Source organism: Strigops habroptila, chromosome 8, assembly GCF_004027225.2.
Source record: "Strigops habroptila isolate Jane chromosome 8, bStrHab1.2.pri, whole genome shotgun sequence".
Classification (NCBI taxonomy): Eukaryota; Metazoa; Chordata; class Aves; order Psittaciformes; family Psittacidae; genus Strigops; species Strigops habroptila.
The window spans coordinates 35,527,955-35,552,235 of record NC_044284.2 but is presented as its reverse complement, the minus strand read 5'-3'; the positions used below and the strand labels follow the sequence as shown (position 1 = coordinate 35,552,235).

The window sequence follows — 24,281 nt, the reverse complement described above, 5'->3', positions numbered from 1 at the left end:
TGTGGTCAGGTCTGTTTGTGTATAGAGCAGAGAGGTAGAGGTACTGCACCAGAGGCTCTTGTTGAGTGTCGTTTCAGATGAAAGTGAGACAGTGTTTCACTAAGCTGCTGAGGCTGGGCAAGAGAAAGGAAGGATATTTTGTCCATGCCATCTTGTAAATATGTTCCTTTATCTTCCTGCGAGGAAGCCTGTTCTTGCCATTCATAGTCTGTTCGGATAGCAGCTGTGATCTCACCTATGGAGCCTCTGCAGAATTGCTTCCAAGAGATCTTTTTTTTTTCTTGTTTCTCCAGTAATGGCTCACAAGGAAAGGTTTACATAATATTTTAATATTACTTAAGGCAGAAAAGATCCAAACCTTGTGGATGGCTTTGAAATCTTTTAGCTGATATAAGTCTGTGCTCTGCCACTAGAGCACAGTTTTGCCATGGACACCTGCTAAAATGGACACCTGCTTTTTACCTGCCTGGGTTTATCTATTTGTAAAATTAGGCAAGTATTTCGTGGGTACTCCCAGCTTATTTGTTTGTAAAGAGCACCAGAAACTTGTAATGAAAAGCATTAGGCAAGTATTAGGTGTTGGCATTGCATATTGCAGTTGTATTTTATAGAGTGTACAAAATTTCATAAGGTATCAGAATGGTGTGGTTAAGGAAACTTTCCTTCCCGAGACTTTAAATGTGATAATACAGATAGGACCAGAGTTCTCATTTTATTATTCAGGTTGACTGGAATTGGTATCTTTTCATTAGAGGTTCAAAAAGTGTTTGGTTTCTGCTTTTAGAGAAACATTGGAGGATTAGTGTCATAAAGACAAATTTTGATGGCTGCAAAGTTTCAACTGTTTTCTGGTCTTTTCCAGTTTTTCAACATGTAATTTTCATTTCCTTGTTTGCTTTGCACTTATTATTTCAATGGTGTGGGACAAAATCCAGCCCCTGAACAGAAGAGGGATCAGGGCAAAGAAGTAAATGTAAGTTTCGGAGGTAGGTGCAGGAGACACGGGCTGGAGGAGGAAGCCATTTGAAGAGGTGTAGCTAGGAATCCAAGAAACCCAAAAGCTATTTCTAAGACTCACTGCAAATGTTTCTAATTTCATTCATATCTTTTTGTTTCCTTTACTGCTTAACTGGGACAAGAAGCTAAAGCCAGGAAAGTCCAATCATAGTGGGAAACAAAAACCTAAATATTGGAGAGAGAAAAAAGGACGTTCTTTGCAAAGCAGTTCTGCCTTTTGCTTGTCTCCCATTGTTGGTGTTACTGTGGAAAATGTATAACATCACTTTTTTGGAAAGCACTAGAACCTGTTCAAGCAGAGGTGGTTTATATAGTCTAACATGGAAGAACTTGAGAATATCTATTTCTTTACCATTTTTACTAATAATAAGTGAGCCTGTTGACCTCCGCTGGACTATTACAAATGTGAAACTTGGCACTCAAAATTGCTTGCTCTAAATTTTCCAGTTGCTTTCTCTTTTTCCGTTTGATGTCATCCTGCCAACTAGTGATTTTATTATTATAAACAGGACATTGTATTCACTTTTAAGAAGAAATATGAAGCTGAAGGTAAAATTACAAACTGCAGTTTCTCAGCTGGCAAAATACAAAACACTGAGCTAAAAATACTGAGCAGAGAAAGGGTGCTGTAGCAAGAAACTCTGAAATATCTACAAGATGGATGTGGTCTGAGGAGCAGAAACTGACTGACTTCAGCTGAGCAGCTCTGAACTCCTGAGAATCACTGAATGGTTCAGGTTGCAAAGCACCTCTGGATCCCCTTGCTCAAAGCAGGGTCAACTAGAGCAGGCTGATGAGGGCTGTGTCTGTTTGGGGTTTGGATATCTCCAAAGATGGGGGATTCCACAACCCCTCTTAGGAATGTGTTCTGGGGTTGAGTCACCCTTACAATAGAAGCATGGGCGGTTTTTACCTTTAAATGGAATCTCCTGTTGCTGGATACAACTGAGAAGAGTCTGGCTCTGTGTTCTGTACTTCCTACCATAAGGTATATTTTCACATCGATAAGATCTCTCTGCCTGAGCCTTCTGTTCTTGAAGCTGCTCTGTGCCAGATCTCTCAGCCTCTCCTGTAGTTTGGGTGCTCCAATTCCTTAATCATAATTGAGGCCCTTTAGCAAACTTGCACCAGTATGTTGATGTCTTCCTGGTGGGCAGCCCAGAACTGGACAAAGGACTCCAGCTGTGGTCTCACCAGTGCCAAGTAAAGGGGAAGGATTGAAGTACTGCATCTCTTGTCCTGCTGGCAACACTCTTCCTAATGAAGCCCAGGAGGCTGTTGACCACCTTTGCTACAATGGTGTGTTGTTGGTTCATGTTCAACTTGTCCAGCTGCTTTCCAGCTAGCTGGTCCCCAGGCTCTACTGGTGCATGGGGTTATTCCTCCTCGTATGCAGGACTTTGCTTTTTCCTTTGAGCTTCATGAGATTCCCATCAGCCCATTTCTCTGCGGAGGTTCCTCTGAATGGCAGCATAACTGTTCAGTCCTCCCACGAGGCTAAAAGGCCTGGAGGGCATCAGACTGTCAGACAACAAGGATCCACTACATTGGCAGGAGACAATTAATGCTCACTTGCTTGCGTTGCAGGGCAGAGTTAATGAACTTTGTTCTTGCAGGCAAAAAGTTTTAATTGCATCTTGGTATTTCAGCATGTGACCTCAACTGCAGCTGACCTAAAGCTATCCAAATTGTTGAAGGCTAAATTGTAATTTTGGCTGCCCATTCAAAAATGTAGCATTCTTCCTTTGGTTGTTAAGGGAGAAAGAGCGGAGGTGCCGTGTCTCTGTGTCCGCTGTGGAGGTAAGCTCTGTAGCACTGTTTGTAAGTAGAAAGCACTGGCAGCAGTACAGTACCTGCACTGCAGTTCTGCCCACTATTTCTTTCTTTCTTGAGGAGTGTTACAGCTGGTAACAGGGATTAGCAGTGTTTATAGTAAAGGTTTGACAGCATGCTCTTTGCTGTAGATGCCTGAGGGCATTATTGGCCGATAAAATTAGAGGTGATGGTAAAAATGGCAACTTTGAGCTGTGCAAAGGGTGTTGGAGGAAAGCAGTCGGCCTCTGAAACAGATGTCTTTTCAAGGCAGGTGGACAACTTAAGTTAGAAATGAGTGCAAGTCAGATAAAACATCATTAAACAGCTTGTTTCCTGGAGATTTTCCACTACAAAAAGCTGGTGTTAAGTAGACCAAGACTTACTCAGCTATAATAGGATATGTAAAAATGCCCTGGTTTCTGATGGAAACTGAGAAATGACTTGTTTAGCAAATGTATAAGCAACATTGCTACAGGCCTGACTGTTGTCTTGGCATGGAGTGGAGACACAAACAGGGCCAGATTATGATCTCTGCCCTCTCACTGAGCTGTTCTGTGTCTAATTTAATGTTCTGCATAGGGAGATACAAGGCATACAAAGGATTACTCAGTGGTGTGTAAGGATATCAGATCAAGTCCCTCTCTAACAGAATTGGTTCCAGAAGATGTTGATGGTGGACCCATGAAGGACCCATCTGCTGTGGGTCCTTCTGCTGTCCAGTCAGTCTGGGGAATGGTACTCTTCTTGTATCGGTGAGGAGAACTTTCCGTTAGCTCCATCCTCACCCATTAGCTGAGTAAGTAAGATTCTGAATAAATATGGTGCTGCTGTCAGAGTGATGTGATTCAGTTCCTTGCTTCTGGTTGGCTTTTCCAGATCCTCCTCTCTGTTTTCATAACATTTTCAACTACACTATAGCTACAGCAATTGTGGTGACATTTGTACAAAATGATGCATGGTCTTTGCTCTCAGATGCTGTTGTTACCAGTGGCTGGTGTACATAGACACGCTGGCAACTTCACTGATGTTTTTCCTTACAGGAAGGCACGTGTGGTCATTGGAAGTGCAGCTTCAAGCGGAATTGGTAGTGTGTATTTGGACAGGATTATTGCATTCTGATCTCGTAGGCTTGCTTAGTTAAGAATCTCTTTAGTTGTGGAAAACAGTAATAACTTTTGTGACTAGCTTGTTATACATACAGTCTTTTTCCTGTCTGGCTGCCTATTTTAGGAAAGAAATAACAGAGGGAGATAAAGATAAAATCTTAAATCAATTTGAGAACAAGTCCATTTCTTACTGGATTCCACTAGATCACAAAGTGCCCACCAAAGCCACTCTATCACTCTCCTCCTCAGCTGGGCAGGGGAGAGAAAGTGTAACAAAAGGCTCGTGGGTCAGGATAAGGACAGGGAGAGATCACTCAGCGATTACTGTCATGGGCAAAACAGACTCAACTTGGGCAAATAAGTTTATTACCAATCAAATCAGAGTAGGATAATGAGAAATAAAACCAAATCTTAAAAACACCTTCCATCCATCCCTCCCTTCTTCCCAGGCTCAACTTTATGCCTGATTTACTCTACCTCCTCCCCTCCAGCGGCACAAGGGGACAGGAATGATGGTTGCAGTCAGTTCACCATGTCTCTGCTGCTCCTTCCTCCTCGGGGTTGGACTCCTCACACTCCTCCCCTGCTCAGAGAGGTGTCCCTCCCACGACAGACAGCTCTTCACAAGCTTCTCCAACGTGAGTCCTTCCCACGGGCTGCAGTTCTTCACAATCTGCTGCAGTGTGTGTCCTTCAGGAACGGACTGCTCCAGTGTGGGTCCCCCATGAGGTCACAAGTCCTGCAGCAAACCTGCTCCAGTGTGGTCTCCTCTCTCAATGGGGCCACAGGTCCTGCCAGGAGCCTGCTCCAGCACAGGATTCCCGTGGGGTCACAGCCTCCTTTGGGCATCCCTCTGCTCCACTCTGGGGTCTTCCATGGGCTGCAGGTGGATATCTTCTCCACCATGGACCTGTATGGGTTAGAGGTGGATATCTGCTCCATCGTGGACCTCTGTGGGCTGCTGCTTCTCCATGGTCTGCACTATGAGCTGCAGGGGAATCTCTGCTCTAGCGCTTGGAGCACCTCCTCCCCTCCTGCACTGACCTTGATGTCTGCAGGGCTGTTTCTCTCATATATTGTCACTGTTCCCTCCAGCTGCAATTGCTCCTCCACAGGAACTTCCCACCCTTCTTAAAGATGTTATCCCAGAGGCGCTACCACTGTTGCTGGCTCAATCTTGGCCAGCAGCGGGTCTGTCTTGGAGCCAACTGGCGGTTTCTCAACACTCCTCCTGTAGTGTATTTTCCTGTCCCCTTCCCCCCAAACCTTGCCACACAAACCCAACACAGTAGGTGATGCAGTATATCCCCACTGGGGCATTTCAGGGCCGATCAATGATCACTAGGACAGGCTGGTTGTTGCAAGGAACAACATCTTCCTTGTGGCTCCAATCTGATGCAGTGGTCTGAAGCATGCTTTGACCCTGTCCATCTGCCCTGAAGTTTTTTGGTGATTGGATCTTTGTTCCCAGGTTATTCTCACATCCTCACTCTCTAAAATTAAAAACCCACCATAATATAGATGGCACACATGCAGGTGTATGAGGCAGGGTTGTGCTGGAGGTATTACACCATGGATTAGAAGTGGGGCAGTCTGGAAGAGACTAATACAAATAATTCTGGGAGGTGAGGGATAGATTTACGAGGAAGGATTAACTGTTCAATGTGAATTTGCCAACACTGAAACTAGAAGTTTGTGAAAGATAGTAGTTGATAGTTAAAATATGTGGACCAAAAGGAAAAAAATGAGAATCTTCTGAGGTAGTGGGAGGATAGAAAGGGGCGTTATGAGGACAAATAAGGTAGAACAAAGAGGAAACCTTCTTGTCCAACCTAAATAAACTGTAACTTAGACTGCTAAAGTAAGTACTGGAAACTCCATCACTAAAGATGCTTAATACTGTACTGGAGAAAGTCCTTGCAAAGGTATCGTCATGAGTAGTCTGGCCTTGACCTATGCAGGTTGGATGACCTAATGTCTCTTCCATTCCTAGCTCTGTGCATCTATGATTAAACTAGTTTATACAATGCAAGCACATTTTCAATTACACTCCACCTTTTTGTGTGGGATAGTGGTGGTGCAGAGACCTCATTATATTTGTGGCACAATTACAGCGTGACTTGTAGGAAATACTGCGGGTACTTGGTCTCTCAGAGACTCTGATCTTGTTTATATATATGTTGGCTTTTCAAGCCATTTAGGTATGTTACAAGACTGCAGTGCTCTTTTTTTTCCCCCTATCTTTCCCCTCACTTGGAGGTCATAAATATATAGAGGGAATAATTGATTCTGGTTCGGCAATCCAGTGGGCAGTCCTTGGTAAAAATGTAAATGTTTATTGTTGTAGATATGTAATACATCAGGAGTTATTGTAAGATGCTCTCTTGGACCAAGGTCTGTTTTCTGAACTAGAACAGGACATTAGCTGAAACATAAACACAGAGAAATTAAAGAGAACAGTACTGGCTTGATGTAGAGAGTTGGGTTTTCAATACATGCTGGATTTTTGTGCGGCTTAGAACAATCAGTGTTTGGAGGGGCCAGTTTTTGCTTCCAATTATTTTATAATTTTGGTTCATTTGGAAGTTTGCACAGCATGAAAGAAGAGATTTGTGATGTGTCAAGTATCTTTGTTGGTGTGTTACAGGGCATTCAGAGTGCCGTTAGAGATTTGTCAGGGTACTTCTATTGCAGGCGTATTTTTAAAATATATTCATTTTAAGAATCTGTTTTGGAGGCAGCCACTCTGGGGTTTTAGCTGAAATCTGCCAGTGTCAAGTGTGACAAATGTGGTAGAAACTACATGTAATAGATGTCTTTAGGGGTGCGATGTTGAAGTCTCTAAAATGTGCAGGCACTGATTGTTCTCTGAAATTTCTCTCAGAGAAAGAGTATTTCATCCCTTTTTGAGGGATGAACATCAGTGGAGTTGGTCCCGTGCTTACTGGCACTTTATAACAAACCTGCACAGATACTGTGGTTGAGCTGTGTTTACTTGCGATTGAAGAACGAGATTGATTTTTGTGGTTGCCATAACAATTGGACTGTCGTGTGAAAAAATGTTAGTAGCGTTCACTGGGGTGAGTTGACTGCTCTAGGATGCCTGTTTCCAAATTAAAACAACTGTTTCTAGCTCTGAGAAATGATGCCTGTTTAACTTTTGCAGGATGGAGCTCAGCAGGGTCTTAGAAATGACCTGAACAACTTAAAGATTCTAAAAGTACCTTTGGTGTGGTTAATTTTAAAATGCCAGCTTTGAGCTGGAGTTAATAAAGGTAAACCAGGAGGCTGAGCTTTCACTCCCACCAGGCTATTGTATGTACTCACAAAGTGGAGAGAACAGGACAATCTAAGGAGTCCCTAGAAGAATGTAAATGCATTGCAAGTGTCTAGACATGTAGTCACTCGTACTGTAAATGTCTTAGCACTGACATACTCAAAAGAAGGCTTGCACTGCCTAAACTTTAATAAACAAAATGATGTTCATTACTGTCTCACCTCTAGCTGCAGCAGTCTGATCTTTGGAAATAGGCTAATGCTTCTGCAAAATATTTAGCTTGGTGCTTCAAGAGCCGCTGGATGACTGGAGGGGCTCTGGGCTGTGAGCAGGGAGTCTGGGACAGGGAAGGATGATCAGCATGTGGGGAGCCATTCTGCTGCTTGAATCTTCAGTTGTGCAGTGTTTGTGTGCTGGGAATTCACAGGCAGAAGGTTTTGGCCGCCCTTTTCAGGCTAGTGGGTGCTGTGGCTTCCTGTGTGTTCTTTGTTCTCTTTTGTAGTTGTAGTCTGAAAGTTACTCCTGGGAGAAAGTCAGGACTTCCTGGTCCTGGTTCCTGAATAGCTTGTTCATACTTGTTTCTTTAGGACTCTGCCTCTCATGAATGGTCACTTTAGCTGGTAAAGGCAACATCTTGCTTCGCCAAGGGTTTTCTGATCCTGTGTTGGGTACATGCATTTCACTGAACTGTTCTTTCACGGTTGGTGGTGTTTGTTAAGAGTGGTGAAAATCTGGGCTCCATGTCTCTGCTGGCAGGTTGACTCATCTGTGTGCTGCTGCCTGGGAAGGATATCCAGCTGTGTTAGGAGGATCTGCGTGGCTACAAGGTGCTGCTTTGCCTACTGTGTACAAACTGGTGCTTTTCTCCATCAGTAGCACCATGCTGCTTGTACAGAAAATCACACCGGTAACACCCAAATTTTGCCCAGGAACAGACCATGACAGAAGCCTTGCCTCTAATACAGCCTGAGCCCATGGTTTACAAATGCAATGCTTCATCTTGATCCAAGTAGCTTTCCACTTGAGTGAAGATGGAGCCCTGACCACAGGGACTTGTAATCTCCGTGTGTCGTAGGTGTTTATAATTTATGGCTAAACGAACTGGTATGTTGAATGCTGAACAGTTTATCTGGCAAAAATGGATGTATTGTACCAAACTTTGCAGCACCAACTGTACAGTATTTTCTCTGTTGATTCTTGTTTTACGTATTTGCGCAAAGAAAAACAAACTGCTGTTGCAGTCCTGTGATCTGTGAATGGTTTAATTACCATGGCGGTAATTCCAGCTCACCAACAGACTACTTATCTTAACTCTGCTGCTGCACTAACCATTTATTTTAGGTCCTGTTAAAGGTAAAAAGACTAACTGCTCTGCAGATATGCTTGTCTGCTTTAATTAGTCTTCTGTAAGCTGTGCAAAGAGAAACTACACTTCATTAGCTTTCCTTAAATGAGGATTGATATACCAGCCTGTGTATGTTGACACTGCTGTTACTGTCTAATAAACTAAGTGCTTTATTCTGCATTTTTTCCCCCAGGTGGTTGACTTACAAGATGGCAGGCAGAGCCAGTGTGCAAGCTTTGGCTTTAGTTGTGCTGTTGTCAGGGCCTCGGGGCTAGAGGTGGCTGGGTCAGTGCTCCTGGTAGGGTCTGGGCAGTCTGTGTGGCACATGCTTTCCTGACTCTTGTTTGCAGATCCACCGTGCTTTGTTCCCCTAACCCTCCAAAGCTCTTGCAGGCATTGCCTCGCTCCAGTGCATGAAACCTCTGGCCCTGAGGAGGAAGGAGGAAAGATTTTTAGTTCTATTGACAGAAACTCCATGCCAGAGCAAGTCCACCTCTGCAAACCTGCATTAAACATATGTTTTGGACAAAGAGGCTCCTGTAAAAAGTGGAAGTTTCCACACTGAAATGTTTGGTTTCGATCAGTGCTGGGGGTGTTCTTAACGGAACATGTTTATCTCTAGTCCTTCCCAGCATGAAGACCAGAAAATCTCTTAACTCTGTGTGTATCTCTATCTCTTAAACCATTTTCCTTTAACCAAGTTGTGTGTATGTTGGAACAAGTGGACTTGGAACATCTCATTACTTTTACAAAGTGTGTTTTGACAATTTGAAATTAATAAAACAGATTTTTATTAGGTGTAATGACAATGAGAGATGGCTCCTCTGGGGCTTTTAAAGAAGGGGGAAAGTGGAATGACGAAGCTCTTTAACCCACAAGGTCACTTTGGCAGCCCTCCAGAAGCTGGAGACAGCTGCCAATTTGTATTTACCTGTGGTCAATGCAAACGTGCATGCATGTAACTGGGCTATTTGCTTGTGAGTAAGCAATGTCTTTGTTAGCAGGTGCATAAAAAGTACTGTTGCCTTGAGGTTTAGTCATGCAACCCAGGTTGGTTATTGGTTACCCAATACAGTTATGGTCAGAAATGTGGTCTGATCTTTCTGAGATTCCATGTGCCACAGCCTTTGGGGTATTGTGCAGCCAGACAGTATGGTCAGGGGAGGAATTTGAATGACTCCTTCCTCTTGACAGGTTTCACTTGCCACATAGCTGGGAGCAATGTTATTTCTTCACCCAGATGGTTTTTGTCAGCTGCCTCCAAGGTCCTCTTTGGGGGTTTGTACAGGAGTGGCTGGCATTCGTGTCAGGGGAGGGGTTGGTCTGCCCACACCCAGCGTTTCCTCCCCTTGCTTGTCGTGCTTGTCATTTCCTTGTGCTGATTCTCTCTGGGACGAGAGGTGGCTCTCTGCAGTGTGCTAGAGATAAAAGGTGACACAGGTGGGGCTGGAGGAAAAACAGAAGACAGGTGGGAACATGCCTTCCTTAAGACCTTGCCCTGGAGGAGCACGTGTGTGGGCTGCTGGCCCCAGGCTTGGTGCTGCGGTCCCATCACTTGGTGGATTGTTTTCTTTCCCACGTGCCAGCTCCGGTTCCAATAGCCATCTGAAACTTCTCCAGTAATAAAAACTGAAAACTAGAAATATAATTCATCACACTTAATAGCGCAGTTACTGGTGAGCGGAATTTGCTTACAAAACTTCAGCGAGGTGTAGTCCTGTGTGCCAGGATTACCTCACTGCTATGAACTTCGAGCTCTGTTTGCAGATCGGCTTCTCTTGTCCCATTGACTACCTGGCCATCAGCTCTGCAGCACTTCTGCAGAGTCCTTATGCCAGGGAGTATCATTCCTTGTGTTACTTGCTCAGTGACTTTCTTACCTCACCTTACAGTCTGTGCCCAGAATAAACTGCCTGTGACAAGCTACAAGTCCAAGTCCCTTGAGTAGTTTCAAAGGAGAAGTGGATCTAAGCCTAGTGGTAAAACGTATTCCAGCTGTGCTGCACATAGAGTGCTGGTGAGAAACGCTATATCAGTATTTGTCTGGATGCCTCTTCAGTTTTGCATCTGTGAGGTTAAGTATCTCAGGTGGCGAGCTGTGTCCGTGCCTGCAGTTTGCAGGCTAAGAGGCTTCTCGGAGCCCAGCCAGCAGGTCCCGAAGGGCAGCAGGCTGTGCATGACATGCTGCCTGGGGAGGCTGGGGCTGCCCTGCCCACTTCACAGCAACTGGGGCCACCGCTGACCTCTGCAGTAGATTTGACTGGCCAAATACATCTCACCAAAGCAGCCTCTTAGTTGCTACATCGTATAAATGTGTTCAGAATTTGGCTCCCATGTATTTATGCTCTCTTCTTTCCAGGGCAGACTGCAAATATGCACTTTGTTGAAACCAATCTGCTAATTTTTAAACTACTTGGAGCTATGATTCGCAATGGGTGGCAGATGCTTGTGGTTGCAGGCCCCGGACATCTGGGATAAGCTGTCTATTCCTCAGACACAGGAACCCACATTCTCTTTGAAGAAGCTCTTAAACCTTTTTCTTGCTTACTTGTCAGATAAAGCAAGCTATAAGTGTCCATTCAGTGCTGTTTGCTCTTTTAAATTAAGGAACTTTAAGGAATATTTACTCTATGTGGCTGGTGGGGTGGGAGTCATAGTGCCAAGATGCTGTTAACCCTGCACATTAGCAGGACGTGGTGTATCAATGCATGCAAATTGGCACATATGCATGCCCCCATACTGCCTGTAGTATAGGTGTCTGTGTACCTGCATGCACACAGCTCCCTAAAGTTGCACAGTACCTTGGAGAGGTAGTATCCTGGAATTCCATCCTTAGGAAGAATTTTAAGGATTAGATATTTATGGAAGTAAGGTTGCTTGCAAGCCTTTAAAAGTTGGTTGATTCCCAGTACTGAATAGCTAGGCACAGCAGATCAAAGTCCTGGTGTAGTTGAAAAGTTTTTGTATCTTTCAGTGTCATAGTCTCTAATTTGTTTAGATGCATGGGAAGGATCAGGAGCTAATGTGTGTCTGGGGATTAAGGCAGTTTTGCTATCCAATCCGAAAGGTAGCATATTCTAAAAGATTTTCAAAATCTCGGAAGGTAGTGAAGTGCTTTACTGATTTTTATGTCTTTGAAAATCTCTATTTAGTGTGCCTGGTGGAATTATACAATTACATGCTGCCAGCTGTCTGACACCAACAGATACCACCCAGAGCATCTAAGTACTGAAGTGGAAGGCCTGCAAAGATGGAGACATTGCTCTCACTGTGCGAGCACCCATGCAAAAAGACTATGACTTGCTAATTCCACGTGACACTTGCTCCTTTAAAAGTTAGCTGTAATTTTTTCCCTCCCACCTCTCCTACCCCAGAAGTGTGCCGGTGGTTATGCTGTAAGAAAAATACTGTGTGTTTTCACTGTGCATCTCTAGAAGGGAGTTGCCATAATGATAAGAGGTTTTCTGCGGCAGCGAGAATAGAAGAAAAGCGGTCTGATCTCTTGCTTGGCAGCCTCAGCTTATACCATTGTGCTTGGGAATCTTTTAACTAGGGAGGGGTCAAACTTATTCAAAAGGTTAAAATAAAAGCAAAATAAACCAGCAAACCTGTTCCTTTACTGTCTTCACTGCTCTTCAGCTCCAGCCCCACATTCCACACATTGCTTGGGTGAACCCTGCTGTAGTCCAGGGGTCTGGGCAAGAAGTTGCTGTAGGGCAGCCCACGATGAAAGGCAGTCTTGAAGCAGGAGTTTAGGAAGTTTTGTTGAGTGCTCCAGGTTTTGGGTCTCTCTGGTGCCAGTCTGTGCTCTATTAAAAATGATGATTCTTGAGTCAGATGCTCTATTTTGTCTCATCTAAGTGGACTCAGAGCATATCCATAGTCGGTCTTGGTATGTTCCTGCCACCTACTGCTATGGGACATATGTATGTAAGCCTTCCAGGGACAGGGCTGCATCTTCTAGGTACTACCTGTATCAGTAGTACCAACACAGCATACGCAAAAGGGAGTTCAGCTTTTCCTAAGCACCGAGCTGGTGTACTAGATCTATTTAGCTGATTTGGAGCTTGCTTTCTATAACTTTCAAGTTATTCCTATTGAACCTGCTTTTCCCTTTGGTGCACAATAGGCAATGTAGATGTTAAAAAGTACTGCACCTCCTGGGTATCTTTACTGAGCCAAAAACTCACACTCAATTCTGCTATAATTCAGTTAGGTTTTTAAATGTTTCACTGCCTCTGCTCTGTGCTAGCTATGTTTGTGGAGTTTCAGATGTTGCCGTATCTACTCTTATGCATGAAGGTGGAGGTTATTTGTGTTCCATTTAACTTTGCGATTAGGAACAATCTATTTTTACTCTAGCTACAAGGCACCAAGACTTTTTCCCCACCTGTTTCTTTGGAGTGAACTTGATGGGCTAAATTGTTTAGGTTTTGTGGAGGAAAAAGAAAATCAGTAATGAGATGAAAGCTGTTAAAAGCAAGCAGTTAAACCAAATAAATAGAAAAATTAACACCTCCCCCCCCAAACAAACAAGCAAAAAACCCAAACAAACAAAAAAAACCAAAACCCAAACCAAACAAAAAACCAAACCCAACCCCCCCTCGCCCCCCCCCCAAGGAGATTCACTTGTCTAAAATCTTTTTTTTTTTTTTTCCCCAATAAATTAGATTTAGACTTTCAGATGAGGTTGGAAGATGTTTCAACAGACAGTCTTCTGAAAACATAGTTGTTGTTGTCGGAATGTCTCTGATTGTCTCTGTGTTTTGGTACCTTCTTCATGACTGGAAGATAAATTTTCCTTTTTTTCTTTTTCTCTTGGATAGGAAAGAATGCATTTTCACCATCGACCCATCAACTGCCAAAGATCTTGATGATGCTTTGTCCTGTAAACAACTCCCTGACGGTATGAGATATATTTTACAAAACACTTCTCAGTGTTTATGTTCAGCTCTTGGCACATTTGTATATATAATTTGTCATGAAGTATTCTTTAAGAAATGAGTAGAGTAATAAAATAGTTTTTCTCTTGTTTTAATTGCCTGTGTTCAGAAATCTTAGAGCAGATATCTTCAAGCTGCACTCTAAAGTAGTCTCAGTGTCAGGAAGTGCAGAACCATAGCGTTTTGCATTGTCAGAGCTGTAGTTTGATTTGAGCAGATCTTGGCTGTCTCCTGTCATAAGAGTTACAGCTGAATAGCTGATCTGCCACTCTTGCAGACTGAAGTCTAGTGAAACTTTGACCTTGTATACGCAGTCCCTGGATAAAGGAATCCAGGTTTTGAAGGTCACTGGCTGAATTGCTTTTTGGTGTTTATGAAATGCTGGGAATTGTCAGATGAGCAGTGTGCGCCTTATAAGTTGCGATATTCTTCTCATTGCCTTTTATGCTTTCTGTTCTGCCTTATTTTTACTTCTGCTATGCCGTAAGCCAACAGAACAGAAAGTAAAGCTCCAGAAGCCAAATCTTGATGATTCTGACATAAGGAACTTCCCTCTTGTAAGCCTACTTTGCCGTCCAAGTTCTGCTCATTTAGTTTGATGAGATCCAGTAACAGACTTGGTTAGAAATACTGCATGATTTGATTAGTCTATCCACCACTAATAAAGAAGATACAGTGATTTTAATTTTAGTTTTTCTTGCTCTTCTTAATCATCACAATATATTGATACCAAAGACATCATTCCCTTTTCTTTGTTGATTTCATTTTGTGCAATGTGGCCAATTAATTGTCATGTCATTTAGACCCAGGTACAGAATACTATTACAGGGCTATAAAACTGATAAAATTGGAGATGAAAGAAAATTTGAGGCCAATAAAATTATACTGTACAATAGTAGTTTTGAGGCAAGATTAAGGAATATTTGCAGTTCTATTTCACAGACAATTTAAACAGTCTTCTTGAGACATCCTAAGCTGAACTCTGTTCTCTCTCTTTCCACTTTGTCATCTGAATTACTGTAGATTTATGACAGTGTTGTGATCCCACAGCCCCTCAGATCTAAGGTGTTGAAACTGTGGCTTCTGAGCCTTTACTGCTCACATACACAAGAGTTTTAGATCCTGCCATCAGGAAACCATTCACTGAGCTGGTTTGTTGTGCATATGTCCACATTTTTCTCTTATTCATAAGCCACTGGGAGAAAGTGTTCAAGGAAAATACCTGTTTGAACAAGAATTCTTCTTTCCCGGAAAGTCTGCAAAGCCATTGCAAGGCTGTCATACTTGGTACTTGATGTATCTGCTGATCAGGGATGTGGCTGCACTTTGAAGTCTGTCTTGCCTCTCCAACCCCAACTGCAGAAAATGCTGTATGAGGCCTCTTGCTCCAATCTATAAGGAAGGAGGTGTACCAGTGCATAAGGGATCCTTTACTTATACAGCCAAGAGGCTTCTAAGTGTTACTAGGACGATACTTGATTAAGGGAGCTCTGTAGCATGACTGCTAAAAATCCCCTTGTGATGCAGAGGTATGTGGATGCAGCGCTGTCCCATGCCCTGATCAGGCCTCTTTGGAACAAGTCCTTCTCGTGCAATCCACCTGAGGGAGAAAAAAAAAAAATAGAATTTTTTTTAGGAGTTGCCTTCTGAGTGGACTTCATTCGTGTGCTTTGCCAGTCTTCCCTACTTTGTTGCTTTTGCTTTTTGTTCCTGTCTGTACAGGCATGAGACAGAGGGAGCTGCCTGCATGCAGGGGAGAAAGCAAACACCCAACTTTTCTTGGCCTGATTATTTCTGACTCATCCTTCTCCCAGAGGCTGTGTCAGGCCTGTGCTGGCTTCCTGGAGCCTCCAGATGAAGGTTTTTCCCTGCCCTTCCGTGATCTTCTGTGAAAGCTAAGGAATATATGAAAGGATCATGTCAAAGCAATGCTTTTAGGGATTGTTTCTACCTGTATTTAACACAGGAGCTGGCACAGTTCTCTCTCCCAGCATATCCTGTTATTTCAAAGGTGATCTCTGATGCACTTACCAGAGCGGACAGAGGATTCTTCTGCGGTGAAAGGTAATACTTCCTTTTCTCCAGAAAATCAGGCAGTTGGGAAAGAAAGGTAAAGTGAATCAGACTGCAGGGTCACTCTGTATAGAGAAGGTTTGCAAATATAGAAGGTTTTTCAAATAAAACAAAAGTGGAAGATGCAGGATGCTTTCTCTTCTTTCAGTTCCCCAAAACAAACTTGACCAGTGTGTTCTAGAAGAGACATGAAGAAACCAGGAAGGAGCAGGGGACAGGGCACAGCTGTCTTCCTGAGAGTAAAAATTAAAATTTGCTTTGCTTGGATCTAAAATTTAGAGGATGGGAAATCCAATATGGATTTAGTACTTTTGAAAGTTTCACGTCCTTCACAGGATCATTGTGCACACTCCCCTTTCCTCCAGACAAGCTTCAGAGGAGAAAATCCAAGAGGCAGATGAGTGAATGCACCCACTGGTGGCACTCCCAGCCCAAAGGCCTTTGTTCATGTATCATTTTCCATGAACCATTAAGTGGGAACCTGCTCACAGCAGCCCTTTGTGCACTGGATCTCTGCCTTTTGGGTAGAGCCGTGCATTCTCCAATGGGCTTGTTCCACCCTGGTCTCCTCTCAATGAGAAGATGCTCTCAGCTGGAGCCTTTTTTCAGAGTGATCTTACCTGTGCCTGTCCTAGGCATTGTGCATTCTGCATCTTCTTTCAGCCTCCCGTCTGCCGTGAGAGTGGTGCCTGCACTCAGGCATTGCCTCAGCTTTAAGCCAAAGAGAGTCATCACCTGGAAAAAACAGTTTTGATGCTGGTGAATGTCCCAGGGACTGGGTTTTAAATCAGTGTGGAAAGAAACACCATGGAAATACCCTTTCTTCTATTTTGAAATCTGTGGTCTTTATTAGGAGACCTTTTGGCTCAGAAGGAAGTACAGATAGGAAACCAGGTCCCGATGGTCTTCGATGCAGTTATGATCAGAAAGGGAGGGAGCTGAGGAGCTGAGTGGGAGCAAGCAGCATAAAAAGACTGAAGGAAATCCGTCTGCATCCTTCAAACAGGCATGACAGCTGGCTGGCCAGCTCGGTGTGGGTCCCCAAGCAGGCAGAGGAAGGAAATCTCAGCATTCTATCTGTGCTGCAGTGTTTGTTTAAAACATGAGACAACTCCGAAGCAGAGATATCCAGTCTGGTAGCTGGAATCATCTCCATTTTTAAGGCTCCTCATGTCTTGCAAGGAGATGCTTGAAGAATGATTTGATTAGTCTAAGCAACTAAGAACCATACTGTTGGACTCTTGTCCATTGTCTTCCCAGTGTGCTGCTGTTTGAGGCACAAACTTGATCCAGCATTTCATGCACCTTTTCCTCTGCCAATGGTGGTTTGGTATTGAAATATTAAATTCCAGATGTTAAATTTTTCAAATACTTGCTGAAGAACCCAATCAAAACACTGTTTTGTAAGCCTCCTATAAAGGATATCCGTTTCACATGCAGTTGGCAATATAAGCTATATTGTGTGCCCCTTTCTAAGGTGTCACCTCAGAAATACAGCTGCAGAGCTTCTTGCCCAAGAGACAAGGTGCTAGATCTTCAGCCAGGGTGTGAGCATCACATAGTCTCTGTTCCTAGAAGGAGAACGTAACAGAAATGTGTGTGTTTATATTACCTGACATATGTGCTCTTCATTGCAGTCTTTGTTTTACATCCTGATGGGGAATTAGCATTTAGAGAGAGTTCCATCAACCTGTTTCTGGACAGGACTGAGCTGTGTCTACCTGGGAGACTCTTCAGCTTCCAGCACTGGGGACTTAAGCCCTGAGCCCTATTCTTTACAGTTGGCAGGAGACATTTGGATCCATCTTGTATCACAAGCTCTTCGCACGTTTTCTTGCATGCAAATTGCATGCAAGGAAATCTCTGTGGATTCATTACTTTTTTAGCCCACTGTGAGCTGATAGCCTTACTCAGTGATTTTCAGCAGTAGCCCACTGACTACAGGGCAGGGAAAGCCTCCACTATAGCACTACTTAGGTTACTATTTATAGGGCCATGAAGTATGGCTGGCAAAAGCAAAGGTATAAATTCATCAGCATATGTGAAATTTTTTATGGTATCTGTACTTTGAATTAATTTTTTTCAGGAATTTGTGAATTTAGCAAGGTCCAAAACCAGTGCTGGGAGTCATGTGGATTCATTTCTTCGTGTTCACTTGCTTGCAAAGCTATGGCTGTTCCCAACTCTTTGGTGTTAAGGACAGCCCCTATGGGAACCTCAATCTTGTGCTTTATAGAGATTCTTTATATGTTTTGGAGGTACCTTGAGGATTTTTGGCTTTAAAAATTGCTATGCTAGTTGCAATTATTATGAGAAGGAGTTGTTTTAGAGGTTAAGAGCTTATCCAGGGCTGGCAAGGCTGCATCTCTCATGAGGGCAAAGTTATATTAAGAGTTAACACAGCTTTTATTCCAAATGTAAATGTGGTTACAAGAAATTATTATTTTTTCCATCTTTTTTGCCCATATGTAAAACACTTAAAAAAAAAAAAACACCACCAAAAACACCCAAGGTGAGCAAACCACATTATCTGGCATCCTCATGATGTCAGGAGATCTCCAAAAATCAACAGAGAATGCAGAACTCAATTCAGAAAATGTCTGTTTGTTGGTGTATAGCACCCATAATAACTACTAGAAAAAAGAAACTGCTTGTTGCCCACACTTCTGCTATCAGACAGCTAAATCAGTGCATATCAGAAGATTTTGGAGGATGAAATTGTCTTTGTCCTTAAGCACTCATTGCTAATTTATTCAAGACTGACAGTTCTTTTGCCTTGAAGGGTCTTAAAACAACAAGCACAGAGAGATAACGGACTGTCTTTGCACCTTTGCTTAGTTTTAAAACTTCTCATTATAAGCCTTATCAGTTCCAGTTGCTGGATGGAAGACTCACCCATGCTACATCCTCAGTAAAAGCTAGAAAGGAATTTTTTGCAGAAGTAGTGCACAAATCTATTATGAAGAACTAGCTGGTAGCACAGTGTCACTAGCAAAGGAAGCATGGAATGGTTGTGGGAATAGCTGTGTTTTTAATGGAGCTTGCAGTAGGATATTGCAGCAGTTGGAAACATTTCAGGGATATATGTCTGAAGTGGGCCATTCTGGTTTTGAGGGGATTTTATATTGGAGTCTGCTTTTGATTAACGGTCATGCTCCTCATTATTATTTAATGATAGCAGTAGGGAGGTAAGCTTGCTGTTCACATTTGTAAGTGTATATTTTAAAAGAGATCAGCTCCAATAAAGGAGAATAGGGTTATTTATGTAACAGCTTCAGAAATATGAACAAACTGTACTCCGTTTAGATGACTCGGCATAATCTTGGAGTGAAAGATAGATCTGTACTGCACCTAGTTTCAACAGCCTTTGTAGAGCTGTTTCAGGGTAGCTTGAGGTTTTTTAGCAAGTTCATTTCAGTCAATGCTCTTTTGTGATCCTTTCTGCACGTCTTCTAGCAAATGACTGCAGCCAGGAACATGCAACAGAGCAGTTCTCAGTTTGTATGGATGTCGCAGACTTTTGCAGAAAACAGCTGTGCCACATTCAAGCCTGAATGTTTTCACCCAGGATGCAGATGTTTGAAGATTTATTCGTCTCATCATGTAAGAGTGTGCCAGGTGACCTGTGTGTCCCAGTAGCATCAGGCAGTTTCCCACACTTGCCAAATGTCTTTTGGAAATAATCTGCAAGTGGTGTTTGTATTTCTGCTAATGTACACAACTGATGCAGTTGTGTTTGAAGGCTGATTACTGGTAGGAAAGGAAATTAAATTTGACAAATTTAAAGGCAGGCACTTCCATCTAGTGATACGTCAGGCTGTGATGGGAAAGGAAGCAGCAGAAATGATTGGGGTGCATTTCTGAGGGGTTGTCTTACCCTTGTGCAGGTCTTTCAATGCTGATTTCTAAGCAAGACTTTGGGCCATACAGAAGCCAGAGCTTCTGTACATCCTTTTATGTGAGAATATTGATGACTAACATGGTTCTCGCTGTTGTTCTTTCATTCTTGTATCCGCACAAGTTTTAACAAAGTAATTTAAATCTTTCTCTATGAGGAATTGTACTGCAGAACAGAAATACATTCTACAGGCTGTTTGCCCTGGTTTTTATGTCGTTAGTGACATTGTTTGTCTGCATTTTGGAGTGAGGTCATATAGAGATACGTTCACTGAATCAGGTCAGTGTTTACCTGATGACCTAAGCAAATAAGACTGCTGCAGTGTGCTGCTCCCTATTTTTTCCCTTTCCTTATAATCTGTTCAACCTGTTGGTGAATTTAAATCAAATATGCCTAAGGGGAATGGAATAAAAACTTCAAACACATTGTGTTTCTATAAGTGTCTTGAAAATGGGGTATAGGAAAAGAGAGCTTTTAGTGACCCAAATCTGGGAAGAGTGCAGTATGACCTTTCTTGTTAGCAGGCACCAGTCAATCCACTGTGAGCTGTAGTTTTTGGAAACATCTGCAGAGTGAGGACTTACATCTCTTTTCAAGGAGCCTGTTTCACACATTCTGCCAAATGTTGGTAAAATTATTACTTGTCTACTGCAGGTTTACAGACACTGAGGCTGCTTTACCTAGACCTTGTGGACCTCCTTAGTAGACGTCACCTAGTGCATGAGTTCCAGTATCTTGTGCTTGAATAACGCCTATAGAGCCTTGGCAGCCACAAGATCTCTGCCATCTCAGATGACCACCCAAATTTCCTCTCCTTCTGTCCTTGTTCTTTCCTGATGTTAGGTTGCAAACACTGGTGGTGTTTTAATTTTGCAAAATTGAGTGCACTTATATTTTGGTTTTTAAGACATAAATAATCTTCTGTAGGTTGAAATTTGCTCTACCAACACAGGACCTTTCGGCTTATCTGTGTGATTCCTGCAGCGCAGAGTACAGAAGGAGTCTGTAATTTGAGTCATACCAGACTGATTTGCTTAAGATAAACACTGAAGAATGGACTAGTGTTAAATCAAAAGTTACATTATGAAATTACTATGCTTCTTTCTTTGTAAGATGTTTAAGATGAACCAGATTTGGATGGAAAATGACAGAAACTCCACATTGATATATAAGTCAAATGTAAAATTACCATAAACTGCAATTTACTTAAATTTATTGCAGGAGTCAAATAGGGGAAAAATAAAGACGACCTACAAGAAGCAGGACTGTGCATAAGGTTTAGCCAGTTTTTCCTTTCGTATGAAAAATATTTAGCTCAGCTTTTCTGTTACCTGCTGATTAGTCTGGTGGGGTTTTTTTTGTCACTAGGAAAGTGAAAAAGGCGCATTGTAGTGATTAGAAACAGTTTCTGTTGAGGGCTTGTGGTTGCAGGCTCTTTGAAATGTGCAAAATAAATTCAGGTCTGTGCCAAATCCAGATCCCTGCTGCGTCCTGCAGTGTGCTCCCATGTAATGCTGGGGAACTGCAGCATGTACAGGATATTTTGTCTCTTCTTTTTAAAGTAACATAGGGTTGTGTGTGGAAACACACATCACTTCCAATTGCCAGGTGCAGGGGTGAATGGAATCAGAGGGCTGGATTGCATCACCTTTCCTCCACCTAACATCTCTCTTGATATCAGTGAGACAAGTTCACAACATAGAACTCCCCTCAGCTTGAGTGGAAATAGGGTAGCTTGCTCCAAACTAATGGTGGTTGAAATGGAAATAGACTGAGCCTAATGCCCAGACAAGTGCATTAAACTGGGTGATAAGTTACTGAGTAGAATTTCAGAAAGTTTGGATTTGCTTGGAGCAGTGATTGCTGAAATATAATTTTTTAAAACTTTTTGCATATATTTGAAAGCTACTGTTGAGAAGATTGGTTAAAAGCTTGTTTAAGCAAAAACAGGCAGGATTTGTTATTGATAATTCATATTTATTGCACTATTTTTTTGTATCAAGTATAGATACCTTATAAAGAGTCCATCGTTATCTGAAAAGCTTTTGTTTGTTTGTTTGTTTTTTGACAGTACACAAAAAAAACTGTAGGGGGAAAAAATCACAGAATTAAAATAAAAGGTAGATTTCCTATGAATGTCTAACCTAATGAAGACCATGGCTACAGAACATACAAACAGACATGTAAATGCCAGTAAAATTACTCATAAAAGTGAGTTTACTTTCCTGCAGGGAGGAGGGATGCTCTGCATGAAGTTGCCTTCCAGATCATTTCAGTTCATAAATTCAGGACCTGGGACAATTCTCCAAAGATTTAGAGATGTGGGATTTTGTGTCCTATTGGATCTCACTAATATTTGTTGTCAGAGACTTAAAAATGATAGTGTCGGATTGTATATTGAAAAAAACCCCCAAACCCAAATGCCTTTAAGGAGCTGGGTAATTGGAAGAGGATCCAGAAATTCCTATGCAAACAGATCTAACAACACTTTGCCTAGAATTTTTATTCCCTAAAAAGGACCTCTGGGACCAGGAGAGTCTTTAGAGAAGAACCGCAAATTATAGGTGAAGACCAGGCAGAGCTAGAGAAAACAAGAGGTTTTTTTAGTAAATTTACAGGTAAGAGTCAGACGATATGTGAGGAAGGTAAACTTTAAAAGGGTACAAATAACTAGGAATACATCCCACATGGTTAACTTGAGTCATCTGTTCTGTTGCATGCAGGCAGCAAAGAACTTACTGCTGTATATCTTCTTTATTATCAATTTTCTTAAATGGCAGGATCCCTCAAAATCACTGGGCTATTGTTTTAATTTATTGCAAGGCAGGGGTTTCAGAACCCATCTGAACAGGAAAAACATCTTACAGTGCAATTCAGTACAGTATTTCTTGATTGTTGACTATTATGCTAGTTACACAGAAAGAGTAAAACCAAGTGCAGATGGAAATATTTTGGAAATCTTTCAAAAAATAAACAAAAATGTTGGATGACTAAAAGTGAAATCTCAGCCACTGCCTTCTGTTCTCAAAGAAGTTGAAATGTCAAGGCTGTTCAGTGGAAGTACCTTGTGTGTGTTTGGCCTAGCACTAAATTCCAAGGTCTCTTTGAATGCCTGGGAACACTTGATCAGCCTTGGATTACTCTGTACAGTAAAGATATCACAAAGGGGACTGACCTAGCAGTAAAGAAAGGGTGGTCCCTCCGCACTCTAAGTCTTCATTTCAGGAACAGGATGACATCCTACACCCAAAATGATTGTAATTCATCTTGAAAGTTGCTGGGTGCTACTTCCTATCTCTTGAAACTCAAAGACTGCTGATTTCCTGATAGAGTTAGCCTCTTGAATGGGTCTTGGAATAGCAATAAAAACAGTTCATGATGTGAATACCAGAAATTGTCCTTTTACCTTCATCACATTGGTGGGAAACCTCACTGTTAAGAGACTGCTTGAAAGAGCTAAGCACAGTCTGCCTTTATAACTTCTCTGTATCAGCAAAGACTGCTTCTGAGCTGGGAATCTGAGTTCACAGCAGCACAGTCATTGCCTCAGTATCCTGCTTGACATCTTGTCTTGGTGAAGGGTTGAAGATCCATCTGCCAAGAGCTTGGAATAGACTCCTGGTAGCAAAGGTTCATGTTGAGTCTAAGTCATAAGCTGTCATCTAGAGGTTCTCTCAGAGATGACCATACAGCAAATACTGGCATTCAGTGGATAAATCTGGTGTGTTAGAGGTTTGTCACTCCACTTTGCTCATTACGCTTGAATCTTGTAAAGAAATTAATGAAGTTTACAAAACCTCTAAGTGGAACCTGCTATTTTGGCACCTCACCAAGTCTATTAGGCTCTTGTTCAGGCACAGAGGAAACCAGTTTACCCTCTACAGTGTAATGGGTACCCTCTGCATAGATATGGAGAGAAAACCTACACAAGCAGAAGGTGGGACATAGGCACTGCTGCATAAGGAACCATTGTGTCTGGTCTCAGTCTGCCAATGCTGATATATCATTATACTGTCTGTTTGATATATCATTATACTGTTTGTCTCCAGCTGTCCTGTTCTCTGGTCTGACTTTTAAAATATTTATACCGCACTTTCATCTGTATTTTCCTGCTTGTATCTTGCTCAGCAGCATGAATAAATCTTTATGCAGTGTGCTTATTCTGTTGGATAGCATTCCCCTGTCCTTCAGTCTGCAATTGAATGTTTTATCTTGTACATGCTGCGTAAATTCTGCCCTTCTGAGTATTCAAAGGTTTTTCCTCAGGAGAATTCCTTTTTTTGTGTAAGTATCCATCTTAATGGTGCAATGTTACTACTTGCACAGAAGAGCTCTTTCAGTCTTCTCCGGAGTTATTACATCAGGTTTGAAGGTAGTTTTCAGGAATGGTCTACGCAGTAGCTGTGTTCTGGATGGTAGCATCTCCTGTCACAAGGTGCTGAAGAGCTGACGTGGGTTCACTGGCATCCCACAAGACAGGACACTCTTGTGTTATGTTTCTCTGCCTCAGTAACGTGATATAACCTGTGAGGTCTGGAGACCTGACTTTTGATTGATAACCAGCTTAGAAGTTTCCAACTCATGGGAGCTGGAAGCTGGGAGAACACCACCAGTGTGAAGATTTACCCTGTGTTCCTGTGGGAGGATAGACCCCCTCCCTCTGCTAAGAGCCTGGGAATGCCTGGTGCTGGCTAAGAGCCATCTCTGAGCATACCCTTCAGAGCTAGGCAGTGGCAGGGGAAGCATCTTCTTTGTGGGGTCTTTAAATGCTAAAGTCAAAGTGTCTGAAACAGTGCTTTACTGATTT

The 24,281-nt window shown here is 42.5% G+C and overlaps 1 protein-coding gene across 5 annotated transcripts in view; it reads left to right on the top strand.

The window, feature by feature from the left end:
* Positions 1-24,281, top strand: part of DIS3L2 (DIS3 like 3'-5' exoribonuclease 2) — a 198,530-nt gene that overhangs the window by 84,637 nt on the left and 89,612 nt on the right. For all 5 annotated transcript variants that reach the window (XM_030496021.1, XM_030496023.1, XM_030496025.1 and 2 more), the window contains one exon: positions 13,387-13,466. In XM_030496021.1, the coding sequence (XP_030351881.1) occupies positions 13,387-13,466 (80 nt within the window). The remainder of the gene's footprint in view (positions 1-13,386; positions 13,467-24,281) is intronic.